Here is a 19,074-nt window from a genome sequence, read left to right as displayed (position 1 = left end):
GGTGTTAAGTTAGGTAACTCCGCTTTGATCCGCAGCTTCAGCAAGCAGTTCCTAAATCCCTACACAGCATCAGCATGTACAGTTGTGTTTGCTTTGAAGAAATAGCCATTAATATGGCAAAGCACCTGGTCCTATTTATACAACTCTGGAATAATTTCCATGAGGTTACATCCCAGACTTAGATTTGCTTTCATCTTCTGTACAGCTAAGGGGTTTGAAAAAGAGAGATCCTTATTAATTAGTTGCAGAGCAGTAACTGCAGAAGGCTGTTTTTTTGTAGTTGAGTCCTCAAAGATCTAAAACACCTATTATGAACTAAAAATTGAAGTAACTTCTTTCAAGATGTTTTGTACATAAAATGGATGATATAGGAGCAGAAGCTGTGCTTTAAATTCAGGGATCTGAGAGTTGCCATTGACTACTCTTATCCTTTTATACCTGTGTAAATAGAAAAACACAAAAGAGGAAATGTTCATGGCTTTATAAATGGTTAAGTGGAAGATGCATGGTGGAAAAAAAAGTGTTTACAAGTTTTTCTTGCTAATACGGAGATTTTGGTTGGAGTTCCTGCCTTACAAAAGGGAAGCTTTGTATTTTAACCTCTGGAAAGAGAGAGAGAGAAAGTTGTTATTAATATGCTTTAAAATGCTGTTTAAATGAGATTATTATAAAGATGCAGTCACCTGAAATTGTCATTAATTGTGCCTGTTCTCTCGTTTTAGGCATTGAATCTGGCATATTCCAGCATCTACAGCAACTACAGGAATTTTGTTGGTCCCCCTCACTTTAAAGTCATCTGTAGACTTCTTGGTTATCAGGGTATTGCTGTGGTGATGGAGGAGTTGCTGAAAGTTGTCAAGAGCCTGGTATGCCAATTGTCATTCATTTTCTGCTATTCCAAATGGTTTCTGATAAGAAATGTCTCAAGAAAAACAAAGTGAAAGTAAAGTGTCAGATAAAACTAATTAAAATGTTACTTCCATTGAAGTTCAATATAAGCTGTGTCTGAGAGTACTCAGTGTCTTGTGAGAGCAATAGATGTGCCTTGGTAGCCCGAGCAATGTTTTGAAAACCTTGGATTTTTCACTGGAGATGAATTTAATTTGTGGAGACCTCTGCTGTTACATCCTGGGTAAACTCTGGAAAAGTATGACTGTTTCACATTAGTTGATTTCAACTTAAAGATTGTACTGTAAATTCACTTTCTCAATATTTTTTTGACAACAGCTGGAGTGTGCTTTCTGCCTTGCCTAACTTCAGGGCTTTCATTAATAACATCATTGACAGATGATGCCTTAATAACAAGGAAGGTTTAATCTTTGTGCTTGATCTAGCAATGGATAGCATCAAGCCTATTTAGAAGAGTGCTCAGACCAGATGTTGAACAAGTTATCTATACAGCCTAGGTATCTTGTATTGAAAAGGGTCTTTTCTGTAACTAGGAAGAGGTTGAGGGACTGGCTGTTCGCTGTATTATTAGTATCTGTGTATATAGTCATAATGCATTGCAGTTAAGTTTAAGGCAAAGAAATTGTCTTTTCCTCTCTGTCCCTGTTGCCTGTAAGGAGCATGCTGCCAAAATAATCCAACTATACTGGGGGATAGCTGTAGTATTCATAATCTCACTTCAGACACTTGACATATTCAGTTTGTTTACAGTAATTCCCACAATGTTCTAAGTACATTTTTTACAATCTAGAAAGGCTGGAGCCTTCTTGAAGTGGTGCTGTGGTCTAATCTCCAGGGAAAGAGGAAAACACAGATTTTTTTTGTGGTTTGGGGTCAAGTGTTGGTTTGTTGTTTTTTGGGGAGATTTTTATTACTATTTATTTAGGTGGTAGATTGTCTCAATTCATTAAAAGTAGCATTGAATGCTTGGGTATTTATAAAGAAGGTTAAAAGGCCTGGGGAGAGGTATCCTGCTGATGCAGATGTTCAGATGTAGGGAGACAGGTATGAAATAGGTGTCTAGTGGGAGGAAGGTAGACCGACTGTAGGCTGGGACTGTGTGTTAACTGGTATGCCCAGAATAGCCAGTTTGAGCTGTTACAGACATACCTGATGCTAAGGATTTTTCTCTTGTTGCTTTTGAAAGTATTCAAATGCAACTTTTTTACCAAAAATCTAAAAGTTGATTAGACAATAGAGACAGTCTGCGAGAGAAGAACATGATTTCCTCTTTTTTAGCTTCCTGGCCTTAGCTGTTGTGCCACTCTTCCTGTAGCAAAAGGTGGTTAATGCCATATGAAGGGAAGTGCAACTGTATTCATTTGAAAAATTTGCCTTTTTAAGATGGCAACTGACAGAATTAAATGCAAGATTTTTAGAGCTTGTTTAATTCATGTGTAGTTTGAATGCAATTTGTTGTAAAGTTTCCTAGTTCAATAACACTGACATGTTTACACACATCTGTTTTCTCTTAGTTACAAGGGACCATTCTTCAGTATGTCAAGACCCTAATGGAAGTGATGCCCAAGATCTGTAGGTTACCGAGACATGAGTATGGTTCTCCAGGTTAGTTCATGTTTGGTGTTACCATAGCAGCCTTAATAGGACGATACTAATCACTGCCTTCTGGATCATGTGTACCTCTGTCTTTCCCTCCCTCTCTTCTCTCTCCTAATAATCAGCACTTAGTCTGTTGGTTGGTTGGTTGTTTTTTTTCATAATAAGAATCATTGAATGCTGGGCTTTCTGAAAATACTTGATGAAGTTTTCAGATTCCTGTGTGATGGCATTACGACATAATTGATCTTGAGCTGGGACGTTCACAATGGTTTCTGTTCCTAGTCTTTCTCATAAGTGTGTTGAGCTTTTCCCTCTGCAAGTTAGCCTCTCACACTTGTTCTGTTTAAATGTCTAATTTAAATAACCCTGATTCTCTGGAAAAGCCTCTGTTCCCTCTTCCTTTGTCCTTATCAAATGTAAGATAAAGAGAGTGATACTGCTGAGAGGCAAACTGGTCCTGCCAGAATAGTTATGTCTGAGGCTTGTGTGGGGTGCATCTTAGCCACTTAACAGGAGGTGTGACAGTTGCAGAAGAAATGACTTTGAAAGCTGCTTGGCACTATGGAGAAATAATTGGCTAATTAGTATTTATCACAATGTTCACTGAAATTCTGAAACTGCTTCCCCCCCTTCAAAATATTCCTCCTCCACAACTTCTAATTAACACAAATTAATCCTTCCATGTGCCACCCACCTCATGAGTATATCTTTATTTTTCCAGTGTTGCACAGGTTTATTAAATGCCACTCCAATTGGAATGAGGTTGGCTTTTTTTTCCACTTCCCACAGCTTGCTTGACGCTCGTTACCAATGTTAAACGAAATTGAGGACTTACTAAGTGTTTCCTTCCTGTTTTTCTCCCTGGAGCATAGAAATGAATGAATCATGGTACTTAGCAGTATAAAAATAGTCTATCTGAGGTTTTTAGCCATTAAGGTCTGACCGCAAAAGCAGTAGGTATTCTCAAATATAGATCATGCATCAGCAGGGTCTGTGATGCTACAGGTGACATTAGGAAGCTCATAGTCTCTTGCCAGAAATCCTCACCTGTAAGGAGTAAGTATTTGGCAGGAGATGCCCAGGGACTTAAGCAGAAACTTTCTCTTGAGGTTAAAAGCAATCCATCCTATAGGAAAGGCAAAACTTTACTTGTGCAATGGTAGCCTTCACAGGATTGATTAAAACATTTTAAAATCGTTCATCACTTTCCTGTTTTGTAGAAATCACAAACTGCTTTGACCTCATATTTACTCTTGCAAAAGAAATCCCATATGTTTAGATGCCTACTGTACCAAGAGGTCAGAGTAACTCTTGATTTTTACAATGGAAGATCATAGCAACTAGAATTGGACTGGATCTCAAAAATCCAGCTGATTCTCTGCTCCTTCCCTGCCGCTGTTCATGACAGGTTTTATCTTGACACATGTATTTTTCCTGTTCCAAACTATTGCTAGCAGCGGACACTTAATAACCTCCCAGAGAGTCTCTTCCAAGAAATGGCAGAGACAGCCTTTATAGCACTGTCGTGCCGCCTCTCCCTTTCCTTTCAAAGACACTAGACAGAAAAGGCACGTGGAAGCTCAGGGCACTTCCATCCCTCTCTCGCATCACTGAAGAATTGTGTTGTGCTCTCTGATGCCTCCCCATCATGGAGCTGTCTGCCCTTGGAGCAGCTCTGACTGATAAAGGAAAATGTTCTCTGCAATGGGGACGTGCTGTAGATTTTAGCCCTCATCTGGCATCTTGAGAGGAACTGCCAGATTGTAGAAGGGCAGGCTCAAACCATGCTTGATTTGAATCACTGTCCTCTCCTTCCTGTGCTAAATTCTCCTCTGTAGCAGTCTTTGCCACACCTTGTTTACTTGGTTCGCCACAGAAAATGCAAGCTAATGCGTGCCAACTGTTGTCCATTCCCTCCTCTGCCTCCGAAAGCTTCCTGCAGAAGTTAGTTGTAGTAGTAAGTCCGAGTGCTATGGGGCATGTCTGTAGGCTGCTTCTACTCTTTTGTAACAAAACATTTAATCACTTCTTTGTAATTGGCACTACCTACACATACAGACCAAAACTGTGATTCCGATCTACAGATTAAATATGTAGATTCTCATCTGTCTTGATGTGGCATGCATTTATCAATTCAGAATTAATTTCCTGAGACACTTCACATATGCGAAGCGACTTAAGTATGCTCAGTAAGTAAGCCTCTAGCTATTTCATACACTTCAGGCTCTTCATTTGGAAAGCTTTGTTTGGACTCTGTTGATTGCAATTCCTTGAGCCCTACATAATCAGGCCTTTAGACTTGCGGATTTCTAAATGTGATGTATTCCTGCTAAAAGGAGCAGGGTACCAGAGTTGTTCAGGACTCCTGTTTGCCAGTGGGTTTGTTTCCATAGGAACAGTCTAAAGCAGTGGAGAACTTGCTCATCTTGTAGTCATAAAAATATTTGTCTAAAAATACATGAAGCATAAGGATTTTTAAAGGGACCTTTTAAATTCGCTAAAGCTGTTAAAGGAATATTGGCCTATGAGAGTTTAAACTTGAAATTTCATCTTGGAGGTAACATTTTCTTCTGCTGTTTTTCGAGTATTTGAATACGGCATTCCTGCTTTTGATGAATCAGTATTTCATGCCCTGCCACTCTGAAGTGTCATTGGACACGACGAAGAAAGTATTTTGTCAGCTCTGCTGTGAGATGAGGCTTAGGTTTTTGTCACTGGCATATCACCCCTCCAAAAGAAAGTTTTTTAAAAAAATCGATGAGCTTAGCAAGATATAAACTTGGTGAGAAAGTAGCCTACTTGTGTATTTTTTCCGAAGTAGAACATTTCCATGTTTCTTCTTTAAAACAATAAATACATCAAAGAACCAAAAAACCCAAAGCTGGCACAGGGCAAAACACTCGTTACACCAGGCTGTGATCTCTTGATACCCCATGTGTTTGCACGGCTGTTCAGGGAAGCCTCCCAGTGCCCCGAGCTGCCGGCTGCTGTGTTCCTGTCTCTCCTTTGGCTGACTGTGCTGCTGGCAACACCTTTGAGCTGCTTCAGCACAGCAACCTGGCAAAAAACAGTCTTCCACCCCTTCTTTTTCTGGAATATTTCAGGTCAGAGTCTAATAGGAACTGGAGCTACCCTGAGCTGGGAAGCATGGTGGAGGGCAGTAGTGGCTGGGGAAGCATCGCTTGGAGTGCAGCAGGAGGACTAGTAATGCTCCCCATTATCCCAGGTTTTTGGTCAAACTTGGATGAGTAGAATAAGTTAATTTCTTGGTGGGGGTGCAATGGCTTTGAGTCCTCATGGGGAAAAATATGAAGGGAATTTATTCATAGGTTTTTCTGGAACTCGCCCATTGGAGAAAGATTTGGGAGAGAATCACAGACTATTGAAAGAATTTTGGGGCAACCCAAATCACCTAGATGACTGCGAAAGGGCAGTAAGGACTCATTAGATATGCAGAACAATAGGACATTTCTTCCTAGCAAAATAAACACAGTGCACAGGCTCCATGGTCATAATTCCCAGATAAACATGTATATGCTTAAACCTTATGAACATTTCTGTTGAAAGAAATGGCATAACTGCTGGTATGCAAAGTTAATGATGTCTCTTGTGAGCCAAAGAAGTATTTGCAGCTGTCATTTGAAGGTCCGTATGAAAGTGATCATAAACTAAAGGTCATTATGGCACCCAGTTTCTTGGGAGCAGTTTTGCTCTTGCAGATTAGCAGATTTTACTTGACAATAGTCAAGTCTGTATTCTGCAGAAAAAAACCCAAACCACCACTGGACCAAGAATTATATTCAAGATCTAGTTTGTTGTTAGTCAGCAATTCAGCTCTAGAATTAATAGCTAATTTTTGTCCTAATCTTTTAGGTACCAGAATTATTACAAGCTCTGGAACGTGTTTGATTTGAGTTTGTAGGTGTGAATTGAGATGGTTTTATAGAAAATGAAAGGTGACCAAAGTGAAGAAAGCCAACCAGCTTTGTGTTGCATGCATTGATTTGGTCTGACTTCCTAAATTAATTAGTGTACAGACTGCACAGCTGAAACTTGGCATCTGCTGTTTGAGTGCTGTTGAGAGAGGATTTTGGAAGCAGAGATGAAACCTAATCCTTTACTAATCTTCTATACTTTACTGGATCTATTTTCTGTCAACAGCCTTTGCTTCTGTTGAGATCTATGTAAATCAGAAACTGGGATTATAAGATTGATTCTTATGACACCTAACATCATCCCATCTTCAGGAATAGAGGGGTTTAATTAAAATTGCTTTCTTGGAGGGAAGGAGCAAAAAACCTTGATTCATTTGCCTTGCAAAATGCTATGTATATATAACTAATTTGTGCTATGTATATATAACTCATTATGAATTGTACCCACAAATAAAATTAGGGGAAGGAGGAAGGTTGCATACAGTTAAGTGAAATTAACTTTCCCGAGACACTTGTTCTATTTCCAGGGCTTCAGTATGCATGTGTAGTCTTTCATAAAAATACAGTTCTGTGTACTGTACAGTATAAGGAAGTGTAATCAGGAATGCCATTGCTCAAACGTTAATAAAAACATGATGATGTATTTCTGCTGCAGGACTCCACTGGGAAGCAGATCGTGCTTTCAGTGTAATTTCTGTTCCATCAGAAATAACCTATGTAGCTCTGTAAACTTCCATCTGTTTTGCTGGTAAATCAAGTCCTTTATCTAAGGGGAAGTAGTACGCTGTTGATGGCAGCATTTGGAACAACTGCATGCTGAATACTGGGTGTCAGATTTTCAAAGTAATGACACAATTTGTTCATGAATGCATGTGTGTGGGTGCGTGTATTTATATATCTGTATATGGAGACTGGGGCTTTGGGTGATGAAATAAGGAACTTCGTTAAGGACTTTTGAGAGGAACTGTCACCTGGAGTGACTGTAAAAGACAATAGGTAATTGTTATGGTATGAACCTCAAGCCTCTTTGACTTCTGCTATCCTGCTGCTTTTGGGCGGATTTACCATCTTGCTTTGGTTTCAGTCACGCCTTCAGTATGAGTTCCTTGTTGCTGGTCACAGTCCTCTGTGCGGCTCCTGGTTTCTCTCTGTACCATCCTGCTCCTTTATATTTGCTGTAGGTGACATGGATTATGCTCAGGATTTCACTGCCCATATAACATTGATAGAATTTTCTCATTGTCTTTCCAGACATCAATCTCTTCTCTGAAAATCCCCACAAAATCGACAGGGTGGGCAGGGGATTAAGGGGAGTCTGAACCCCCCTCTTTTCCATCCGTGTCATGACCGATGGTTGTTTCCATGTTGCAGTAGCAGAATCGTCCCTGCTGCTTTGCGCAGCTTCTATTTCTCATCAGGTTGCTCCCCACTCACCATGCAAGCTAAAGGGAAAAATGTTCCCATGTCTGTCCTTGGTGCCAGTATCCTACTTGCTCAGATAGTGCTTTCTCACCATGGTGGTTATGTGGAGAAATCTACAGTTACTCACTGTGTTTTGGGGAGTCTTCCAGCCCTTCTGTTGGTTCACCATCAATCTCTGTGTATATGCCATGGATACTAAGACCAAAAGCCTTGGTAGATATTCTAGTTTGATTTCCTCTATGGCACAGACCTAGTCCAGGATAATGCAAGGGACTTTTGTTTCCAGAAAGTCTTGGTATGAGGAAAGTATTTGGTTTGACTTCTAGCAGTTGATCCTTAGATGACCTTTCTTGCTAGGTGTGGAAGCCCTTTCATCAACAGAGAAAAACACAGAGGGAACACTAGGGTGTGTAACTAAAACACACTAGACTTGCGGTAAACCTTGCTTCAACTCCCCCACTTTGCATTTTTTCCTAGTATAAAAAATTTTTTGTGAAAAATTTTCTGCCTTATCAATCTGCCTTTTCAACCTCATCTTTAAAATATGATGTCCCAGTATTTAGCACTGTAACATCCCATTGCCATGGTAGGCAGGTGTGTTTAAACAACAAACACAAGTGGTCACTGCTGCTCAAACACCTGGGAATTGCAATTGGCCTTTATACTGCAGCATTGAATGAACATCAACAGTCTTTTCCAGTGCTTTTTCATTACATAGTCCCGTGTTATGGGAAGGAGGGAGTTGGCGATGCGCTGCCATGACTTGTTTGCTTTTTAGCTAGATTTAAATGTGTTTCCTTTGAATAAATCAAGCTCAGCAAGCACTCACTACATCTGACCTTTCTCTGTTAGTTTTTCAGTTCTGTTTTTCTATTGAGTCGCTAAACTACTAAAGCTATGTCTGAAATTTATCTCCACTGAAGGCGTGTGGGAACACTCATTTACTGCAGATTTTCTATTGACAAACAGTTCTTTGAGATGTAACAGAGCCAGCCCTGCATCCCCTCACCATGCACTTTACTGATGTTCCATGTTACTAATTTTAATGACATGAGGCTTTCTGTAGAAGTGTGTGGGTTAGCTACACAGTTCCCTCCTTCACTGTACATATTCAAGTTTCTCTACTGAATTTCAGGGATTTCCCTGGAATAGATATGCTCCAGGCTGTACTTGATGTTTGTGCTCTTCCCTCCTGGCTCTTGCCTTGCTGGGTAAATACTGAAATCTAATCTCCTGCACGGGAAGTGTTCATCAGTTGCGTGCAAGGAACACATGGGAAGGTGGTGGGGGGCATCTGTGCTCTCTTTCCTTGTCTCCTTTCAGTTGGTTTAGATGTGATTGGGTGGAGATTTAACTGCCTGACTTGATTCAGCGTAACGGAAATGAACTGCCATATGTATCACGCAATTCAAAAGCTTTGCACAATGTATTTTCTTCTGTCATCAGCCGAGGGTTTTGGTGGCTTTTTAAAAGGGCCAGGCTTGTGCAGACAGATGGAAAAATGATGATAAAAATTAACTTGTAAAAAGCCAGAGAGCTGTCTGACCTACTGTAGTTCTGTGCTCTTCCTTGCCCATCCTGCACATCGCTTTCACCTCAGTGGTGCTAACTACATTGGGTATCTGCAGAAGCTGCCGAGCTCACGGCTTCCTGGGCTTGTCTCTAACCAAGGGACTGCACAACCTTTCTGGGGCTAGGGGGGAAGGAGCTGGAAATCCACCAGCATGTTTTGCGTCACCGTTGTTCAGGAGAGGCTTGGTGGAAAAGACATATGTTTATGTAAATTACATGGGTTTGAAAATCATAGTTTTAGCTGGTTTTTAACAGCTTTTGGCAAAACTTTGACAGAAACAGTGTTCCAACTGTGCTTGTCAGCAGGATCTGATGTACCCGTGCCAGCAGAGCTTGACTTGTGATTTCTGTAATTGTTTTGTGAGGTTGCAGATCACCTCTGGCCGTCTGTGGCACTGTCAGAATCGTAGCCTGACACCACCCCTGTTCTCTGTATCTTTAGTGCTCTGCTCCTTGCTGGCTCTGTCATCCCTGAAAATAACAGCTGTGAATTGAATGTGTCGGGTGGTGTAGCAGGTTGGGGGACAGAGGCTGGAACAGGACTAATAGCAGACAGGAGCCCTAGTCTCTATTTCTGCTCCTGGAAATTATTTTCTTACCTCTTTTACTGGCTCTTTTTCCAGGAGTGAGAAGCTAGGCACTCCATTTTGCATGATTTGTCCAGTTAAAAAGGTCAGCACGCCACTGGCTTTAGAACTTCATAACCTCTGAATTTTAAGGTGTTTAAATACTGCTCCTTTCAGTTTCCTCTAGGCTGCACATCTGGAGATAAAAAATCTCACGTGCTGATACATGGAGAGAGAACTCTAAACCTGCACCCTCGGCTAGCTGTGCTCTGATACAGTGTATGTATGCACGTTCAGTGCAGCCTTTGAATAGACAAATTGGTTGAAAATTGGAGTGCTTTTGATGCAGAAAGAAAAATTAGTCCTGATTTGTATGACTCTTATCCACATGACCAGAATCTTTTGTCTGCTTTCCCAAAGTAACAGGTGTGCCTGTGTGTTCATCACTAGATTTCATTCTGGCTCCTGAGATTTAATTTTTTTGCTTCTCTTTTTATTTCAGGTATCTTGGAGTTTTTTCACCATCAGTTGAAGGACATTGTTGAATATGCAGAACTGAAGACTGTCTGCTTCCAGAATTTGCGGGAAGTGGGAAATGCCGTCCTGTTTTGCCTCCTCATAGAACAGAGTCTGGTAGGTGCCTGCTGTGCTAGCTTAAAACCCATCTGTCTCTCAAAATGTACTCTCAGATTTTTGTTACTAACGTCATAAATAACAGGGTTGAAGTCTGCAAGTTTGCTATTGCTGATGGACAGATGGGTAGAAACAGTTCCCTGCTCTGATCTCTTACAGTCTTGCAGGGGCTTTCATGTCTGCAAGATAGCAGGGATGCCTGACTTTGCTGGGTGAGAGACATTGCCTCGTGTATGGTACCTGAGGATCAAATATTATGACCTTCATCATAAATTACAATCAAGTGCAGTATTCCTGCAGTCAGTCACAGAGTGGCTATTCTCATTATGTGAATGTGCATCTGGTACTGTTATTTTCCTTCCCTGCTTGTCATTCCTGTTGTCATCTGAAACACTGCAAAGTTAACATGGACTTCTTGGACATCCTTCTTGCTGCTAGGATGGCTGACAGTGGTGCCCACTCTGCCAGACATTCATCTGTCCTAGTTTGAATGAAGCTGTGAAATATGTCCAGTCTTTCAGCTGCTTCCTATATGCCTAGCCTCTACCTTACAGCATGCGAAGCTGCCTGCTGTTGAGGGCATGGTGCCACAATTGGTCTTTATCCTTATCTCTCCTTTTCCCACTCTTCTCTCATGTTATGCAATCTGTTGTTCAGACAAAAATGGCCAGGCATGTAATTTCTTGGTCTTTGTACGTTTGGGTTCTTGCAGAGGTGTAAAGGCAGGCATTGCTTAGGGGCCAGAAAAGCAACAGGTGTGATGTCTTCCCTTTCTTTTTACCTGTGTTGTGCTTCTGAGACTTGGGTGGGGAGTCTCTCCCCTGCCTGTGTGTACAGGATGCTCTGCCCACGCTGTGCAAGCACATGCTGCCGCTGAGGCTGGGCTGCCCGTCACATAGAGATCTTTGCTGACTGCAAACCAGCTACGTCGCTTCCTCAGCAAGCTGGCTGGGGGCCTGCCACTGCACAAAAATAACTCCTCACATAAGACTCCTTCTCTAGGGTGTATTAAAGCTGTTGATGTTAGGTAAGGTAATGAAGACACGCTGTTTCTCAGAGTCCTGTTCATGGCTTTAGAGGATCCCTCCCTCATGGTGGAGAGTAATTGGAGGGACAGGTGACAGACAGTGAAACCGTATTCAGTAATGGGATAGCTGAAACAAAATGAGAAGCTGCATTACTTTGGATTTAGGCTAACAAGGTATGTGATGAAAGGCCAGGCAGGTGAAGGCCCTCACTGCTGGAGGGTGTACTGAAGTGACACCAGCGCTGGATCCCTCTTTGGGATGCCGTCTTGGTGGCAGTTTCTAGTAATACACCCCTGCTCGCTGCCCCTCTTCTTGGTTTTGCCCTCAGTGGTACCCCAATGTCCTGTCACAAATTTCAGTATTTTTCCATTGTGGTCATCTTTCATAACTGAACTTTACTCTGGTGCAAAATGTAGGTCTGCTAGTGGGTGGGTCTTGTTAATTTTGACTGCCTAGCACACGGATTTTCATAGTGTTGACATAGAATTATAGAATCATTTAGGTTGGAAAAGACCCTAAAGAGCGTCAAATCCAACTGTAAGGAACTAGATGTGGGAAAGGTGTATTAACTCCGGTACACTGGCCTTGCTGAGGGTGTGGCTGGTGAACATCTCTTCTAATACTAGTGCTGAGGGACTACAAATGAGCAGGGTCTCTACTCCAAAAATGAGGAGAGGGGCCTGGTAAAGTCATGTGTCTGTGTCTGGTCATCTCTCCAGTTTCTCTGCACATACAGCAGCCAAGAACCAGGAGACATCTGTCTTCCTCCCATCCCTGAAGATGTAAAATACTTCCCGAGAGGTGGTTCACCGCTGCTGTCATGTGTCTTGGCCTGCCTGGCGGGGACATGCCCCCACCACCATAATGGGTTATGGGCATAGCGTTGGTAAAAATAACCAAGCAGTGAGTCATCTTCACCACTGTTTGTCTGCACAGGAGCCATCTGCTGCTTTCACACCGAAATTATGCACTCTGCATTAGTCCTTTTAATAAATACACTGTCCTTTACAAACTGCCAGCCGAGGGTGGGAGGAGAGCTGCTGGCGTTTATTTGGGAATCCAAGGTAACCTGGTGAAATCAAATCGTCTTTAGGAGTGATCTGGTGAGGAGAGCGAGGGCCGGGAACAGCTCCATGCGGTGGCGATGGATGCTGGCTGCCCTCTGGTGTTCCTGCGACGGCGTCGGCGTGCTTTTGGAAGCCCGTTTTGGGGATCTGGTGTGGTTTGGGGATTCTTTGGTTCTAAATGCCTCTCGTTTCCTTTTTGTTCCAGTCCCTAGAGGAAGTGTGTGACCTGTTGCATGCGGCGCCGTTCCAAAATATCCTGCCCAGAGTTCACGTCAAAGGTATCGCCTAAGTGAAAATACCTTCCTTGCGTAACGCTTCCCACTTTTCTTGCCTGCTGCTGCGGTTTCAGTGACCGTCCCCAGCCATCCTTTACAACACCGCTGTTAATTACGGGACAAAGGTAACAGGTTCAGGCCTGTTTGCCTGGCTGAAAAATATGTGCTGCTTAGCGAGGCTCAGTGCAAATTACAAGAGGAAGAGGAGGAATGCCGTGACAGGGAAAAGTGTGATGGATACCCAGGGCAGTATTACCCCTCTATGTGGATGTGGTGAGAGGCTTTTCCAAAGGTGCTGTTTAGCTTATATGATTGTCAGTTAAATGGAGTAGGCTTGATCATACAGGGTATAGGAAGTCTGTCAGCAAGTAAGTAAATACAAGTGCTCCCTCGTCCCAGTAGACTTTTCACGTTTCTTTTTGCTAAACTGGGCATGCAGTATTGAATGTTTGCAGGATTGCTTCCTTTGGTATCCGCTTTCCTCATCCTTCATCATCAGAAAGTGACCTTTTTCTTCTCCCCACCCCCACCCACCCCCCCCCCCCCGCTTCTCATTCTGGGTTGCTCCTCTCTCTCCTTTCCTCTCCATTTCTCACTGCCAGAGCAGCTGATAAGTTCTGCTCCAAGAAATCCTGACAGCTAAAAATCTTTGAGAATATTTCCAGACTTGCTGTAGCTACTTGCATCTCTGCAGAAAACTAACCAGACCATTGTAAACAGTATTTTCCTGTTTGCTGGAGAACATTTCCTACTTGCCACTGATGAGGGGGTACCAACTGCTTTTTTAAGCCTTGCTATACACAACATTCTACCCTCATTATACCCCATCTTCTAGGGTCAAGCATTTTATGTATGATAGGGACAACTTAGCTGGCTTAGTACAAGTGGGAGTCAAATATGTTAGGAGCAGTGTAATAGAGCTTTATATTTTTTCTTTAATTTAGTTAATTAATTAAATGTATTCTACTACAAATCCTTGTTTCTGTTTGCACATGCAATGCAACATTTTAAAATGTGTATTTTTCTAAAAGCTTAACCTTTAACGAAGATTAACCAGCTATTAAGAACTGAAATTACCTATAAAAATGACATACCCAGTTTTCTTCTGCACTGAATAAACATTGTGTGAAAATAAGAATTTTCTTGGTTAATTGCAACTTATTACTGCTCTCTTCTTTTTTTTTTTTTTTTTTTCTTCTCTTCTCTTCCCCCTTCTCCTTCTAGAGGGTGAAAGACTCGATGCTAAAATGAAGAGACTAGAATCAAAATATGCTCCACTACACTTGGTTCCTCTCATTGAAAGACTAGGAACACCCCAGGTAATCTCTCTTATTTGTGTCAGAGGCAAATAAAAAAATTTCTGAGGACTAGAAAGCCTGTCCTTTCACAGGTGCCGATAGCAGTGTCAGAACTTCAACCTGCGCATCCAGCTTGTTCACACAACACGATTTTTTTTTTTCAGATCCATGGATTTGGTAAAGCTGTTAAAGCTCAGAAGTTTAAAACATTTGAGATTGGGTTGGAATTGACATGTTTTGGGGAAAATGTGATACCCTCTCAGTATAAGAGCCAGCCTGGGAGGTCTTAGCGCAAATTCCACCAAAAGCAATCAGTTTTCTTGGGCATGTATATTTTAAAACAATTTATTTCTCTCTCAGCCAGATGATTAGAAACTCTTGGAAAATGAGCTGAGTTGAGCTTTCCTGGAAGCCCAATGACCAAAGAGAACATTCTTGAACTGCCTTTGCAGCTTCAGCACTATTTTCTGTCAGTGTGAGGGGTACATGAATTCCCTGTTAACCTTAGCAGTTTTCAAGTGATTGAGATGTGAATAGTAGAAACTAAGAGCAGAGTGCTCTGAAGCAAAGACTTCAGACTGCTTTTATCATCATACGTGCTGCAGCTCAGTAGGCGCTGCTGCGCTGTAGGAGAGGGCTCTCAGTGTGATGGCACGAGCTGGGACAAGCCCTAACCAAACATTGCCATTTATGGGGTTTGTCTGATCCCGTTTGTGCTGGTTTTGGAGCTTTCCCATCTCTAACAGCAGCAGCCAAGGGAGGTATGCAGAGGAGCGCAGGCAGGAGCTACTGCCTGTACTATCAGCAGAGTGCTGAACTCTTTGGTTTTGCTTTTTGCCTCCATTCAGGCAAAGAATTCTTTAAATTTCCCTGGGACCAGTCCAGGATAAGCATTACCGCAGTCAGTGTTGCTTAATACAGCAATGGCCTGTCTGCTTGAAAAGGCTTTTACAGTTTTCTCTGAATGTTGTTTCCACTGAACTGAACCCCAAGTTAGCAGCCTCTGACTTCACTTAAAGTCAGGAGATAGTTCTCCTGGAATAAATTGAGTGAAACTGAAAAATGTCATGGTGTTTTGTTTTGTTGTTGTTTTTTTTTTTTAAATAAAGCCTTGTGGTCAAGTGGCTTTTACCAAGATTTTGCGCTTTCTTTCTCTCCACCTTAGCAAATAGCAATCGCAAGGGAAGGGGACTTGCTGACCAAAGAACGCCTCTGCTGCGGCTTGTCCATGTTTGAGGTTATCCTGACGAGGATCCGCTCCTTCCTGGACGATCCCATCTGGCGCGGGCCCCTGCCCAGCAATGGGGTGATGCACGTGGACGAGTGCGTGGAATTCCATCGCCTCTGGAGCGCCATGCAGTTCGTCTACTGCATCCCCGTGGGAACGCACGAGTTCACTGTGGAGTACGTACTGCCAGCTGCCAGTGGTCCACCTGCGGGCAACAGTACTTTGCTTGTCCTCCCTGTAACTGGCAGGGGGGTGCAAAGCGTTAGAATGGAGGGGTTTGTTTGCCTGGCTGCAAGAGCTTAGTGCGAAAACAAGGGAAAGTGCTGCGATCACTGGGAGGGGCTCATAATCCATGAACACAGATATTATTGTCTTTAATGAAAATAGCCCTCTATTTTAAGTATTGCCAGTGTATAATGAATGATTCCATGACAAACAGGCCCTAGCACGTGTCTTTCAATAGTAGTCAGACCCCTACGGATGCTGAACTTATATGCACCAATGTTCAGCTGTTTTATTTATTTCTAACAAATATTTCATTCTCTGAATTAAGAGCAAGAATGAGCACTTGGAAGTTAACAGGATTAACATCAGTTAACCAGCAACTGTTGGTCTTGGTTTTGTTAATTTTGATAATATCCTTATTTTGAAAAACTGGTGAGCTGTAATGTGCTTTTCACTAAGCAATTATGGAGGCAAGAGCATAGGACTTTTCCTTCTTTTCATGTTTGTAGTCCAAAGGAGCAGAGTGGTGTTGAATTCCCTCTTTCTTTTCTTTTAAAGTGTTGTTTCCTTTGAAAATGAAATATAATGCTGCTGGAGTCTAATGGGGAGTAAATGTTTTTGGAGTAACTCTACGTTGTATAAAACTGGGGGGGAGCTTCTAGTTTTTTAAGCATCCATTTGCATCACTCATATCTGGAAAGAGAACTTAATTTACTAGAGATTTTGCAGTATTTTATAGATTAATGTCTAACATATTCTAGAGTGGTATGTATGTAGTTTAGTATAATGGCTGATGACTGAGCATTTCCTGTGGATATGTTTTTGAAGATTTAGGCAAAACGTGCTTTATGTGGTGTGTTTTCTGTCTCAGGCAGTGCTTTGGAGACGGCTTGCACTGGGCTGGCTGTATGATCATCGTGCTTTTGGGACAGCAGCGTCGCTTTGATGTGTTGGATTTCTGCTACCACCTGTTGAAAGTCCAAAAGCATGATGGTAAAGATGAGGTTATAAAGAATGTGGTGAGTTGAAAACATCTGTTGTGTATTTGCTGTAGTAATGAAGACAAAACTAAATCAGAGCTGTTTGTACTCGGATGCAGTGTAGATGTAGCAATCACTTTTCAGAATGAAATGCTGAAAATGAGGGCACCAGGGGTTTTAGGAACAAAAGATTAAGGCATTGGTACTGGAGTTTGAAGACTGGTCAGTGAGAATTCTGATTTCCTGACTATGTGGGATTTTCTTAATGCTTTCCATCTCATATACGTTCATTCGGATTATGACAAGGCTGCTGTAAATTTCCCTTTTTTGTACAAAAAGCAGCACTGTCAAAAACCAAAATGCACCTTGGTTTTTCACTGGATTAGCAGTGGAAGGGAAACATTCATAACGCTGCTGGGAGAGGTGAGGTAACAGCATTTGCTGCTTTTGTGTCTAAGGCTTTTTTATCTCCAAAGCTAATTCCTGTGTGTCTGCTTTTTTGATGTTTGCAGCCTTTGAAGAAAATGGTTGAGAGAATTCGCAAGTTCCAGATTCTGAATGATGAAATAATTGCTATTTTGGACAAGTATTTGAAGTCCGGCGATGGAGAGAGCACACCCGTGGAACATGTGCGCTGCTTCCAGCCACCTATTCATCAGTCCCTTGCCAGCAACTAGACTTCCCACCTAACAATACTTTTTGCACCTGTTTAGGCTAGAAGTATGAGGAAAAAAAACAACAAAAACCACACGAACAGTTTTAAGGAAAACTCTCATCTGCATTTCTCAGTATGCCTCTGCCATTTGAGTGGTGCACTGTCCTCTTCAGTCTCCAAGCACAGTAACTGTATACAATCCATACTTATTTTTCTAGGCAAAAATTTTATACACTTTGATTAAAAACCTGCGACTGTAAAAGATTTTTGAAATCTCTTTGCATTCCTGTACTGAAGTGGCCATTTTAAACTGGACTGGAATAATTTTACCTTGAAGCTATCAAAATAATAGCTGTGGAGGATAAGAAACTGGGTTCTGTAGAAAAAAATTTTTTAGAAATCAATTCCTAATTGTTTCTATTAGAGCATTAATTGCTTAATTAGCCTTTATTAAAAAAAACCAAATCAACTATGCTGGTGCTTTGTGAGTAATTTTTCTAGTCAGTTGATTATCTTCTTTGCAAAACTATTCTCTGAGATCAGCAATTATGGAAACTAAGGCTAATTAAGGTGATTGTTTCAAAGTGATTTAACATGCAGTGACTGATAGTATTCTGATCTTTCTAAAAGGCAGTAGTTTGACTGATTAGAATGGGGACTGTTTACTTTTTCCTAACGAGAGCTTCTAACACAATTTATATTTTGGTTGGCGATACATACCCATGTACCAAAATACATGTTTACAAGTGATAAGGAATTCTTGTTTACAAGAGTCTTGTCTACAGTGATCAGGTGTAATCTATCCCAGTACGTAAGCTCTAATGATATTAATCATGATTTACTTATGGAAAGTATTTGTTTAATTACACTTACTGTATTATGCAAATGCCACATCAGTAAAATTGTTTGTAAAACTTTGCAACTGTCAAAGTTGAATTTTAAAGCCACCTGTTCAGCCAGAAGTAGTAACTCCTGCTTGCTTACTGCAGGATTCTAACAGAGCTTTTCAGTTGGTTGTTAGGATCAACCCAAAGCAAACGTAAGTTAAGATGGCTGGAACAGACACAGATAATTACACATTTTACCCAGGATATGGATTCCTGGGTATGTTACTTGGTTAGTGTTTCTAACCCATAGTGTGAAACCAAGAATGCATCCCTGTGAGAACCTGTTTTTCTCCCTTCCTGCTTACTAGTTCCAGGTTAGGTTACAGCTCATCTTTTCTCCTGCTCAGCTCTTTTCAGATTTTTCACAGCAACGGAATCGAGTCCCATAATGGGTAGAAATGAGTGTCTGACAGAGGAGGTACGCAGGACATGAGGAATGTGTGGGTACTGGGGCAGTAGGGAACTGGATTTTGAGGAAAGAAATTAACTGAAATTCCTCAGCAAAACAAAGGATGGAGATTTGCTAGGCAATCTATAAGCAAATTGCCACTACCACAGGTTTTCCCGGGACATCTGTGATTGAGAGCTGCCATTCTGGAGTGGTCTCTGTTGTAGTGAGAGCACGCACAAGGCGTGGGAGACAGAAGTAGGAAATGCTTGTGCTTTGTTATGCTCGCTTGTTGCAGGATTTCTTTTACAAGGTGCTTAACAGACAGTTTTTTTCAAGAAATGTTTCTTGTTCTCAGAAGACTTCTAGTCAACCAAATGCTTCCCGCTTCAGTTAAGGAAATGAAC

At 41.7% G+C, this 19,074-nt stretch overlaps 1 protein-coding gene across 3 annotated transcripts in view; it reads left to right on the top strand.

Moving 5' to 3' along the window:
• CYFIP1 (cytoplasmic FMR1 interacting protein 1) overlaps positions 1-18,308 on the top strand; it is an 84,035-nt gene extending 65,727 nt beyond the window's left edge. For all 3 annotated transcript variants that reach the window (XM_075057398.1, XM_075057400.1, XM_075057399.1), the window contains exons 24-31: positions 723-866; positions 2,424-2,514; positions 10,506-10,636; positions 12,937-13,009; positions 14,231-14,325; positions 15,470-15,708; positions 16,629-16,776; positions 17,250-18,308. In XM_075057398.1, coding sequence (XP_074913499.1) covers positions 723-866; positions 2,424-2,514; positions 10,506-10,636; positions 12,937-13,009; positions 14,231-14,325; positions 15,470-15,708; positions 16,629-16,776; positions 17,250-17,414 — 1,086 coding nt within the window. In that variant the 3' untranslated portion in view covers positions 17,415-18,308. The remainder of the gene's footprint in view (positions 1-722; positions 867-2,423; positions 2,515-10,505; positions 10,637-12,936; positions 13,010-14,230; positions 14,326-15,469; positions 15,709-16,628; positions 16,777-17,249) is intronic.
• The last annotated feature ends 766 nt before the right edge of the window (positions 18,309-19,074 follow it).

This window comes from Buteo buteo, chromosome 25 (assembly GCF_964188355.1).
Source record: "Buteo buteo chromosome 25, bButBut1.hap1.1, whole genome shotgun sequence".
NCBI lineage: Eukaryota > Metazoa > Chordata > Aves > Accipitriformes > Accipitridae > Buteo > Buteo buteo.
This window is presented reverse-complemented; position numbering and strand designations above follow the sequence as displayed.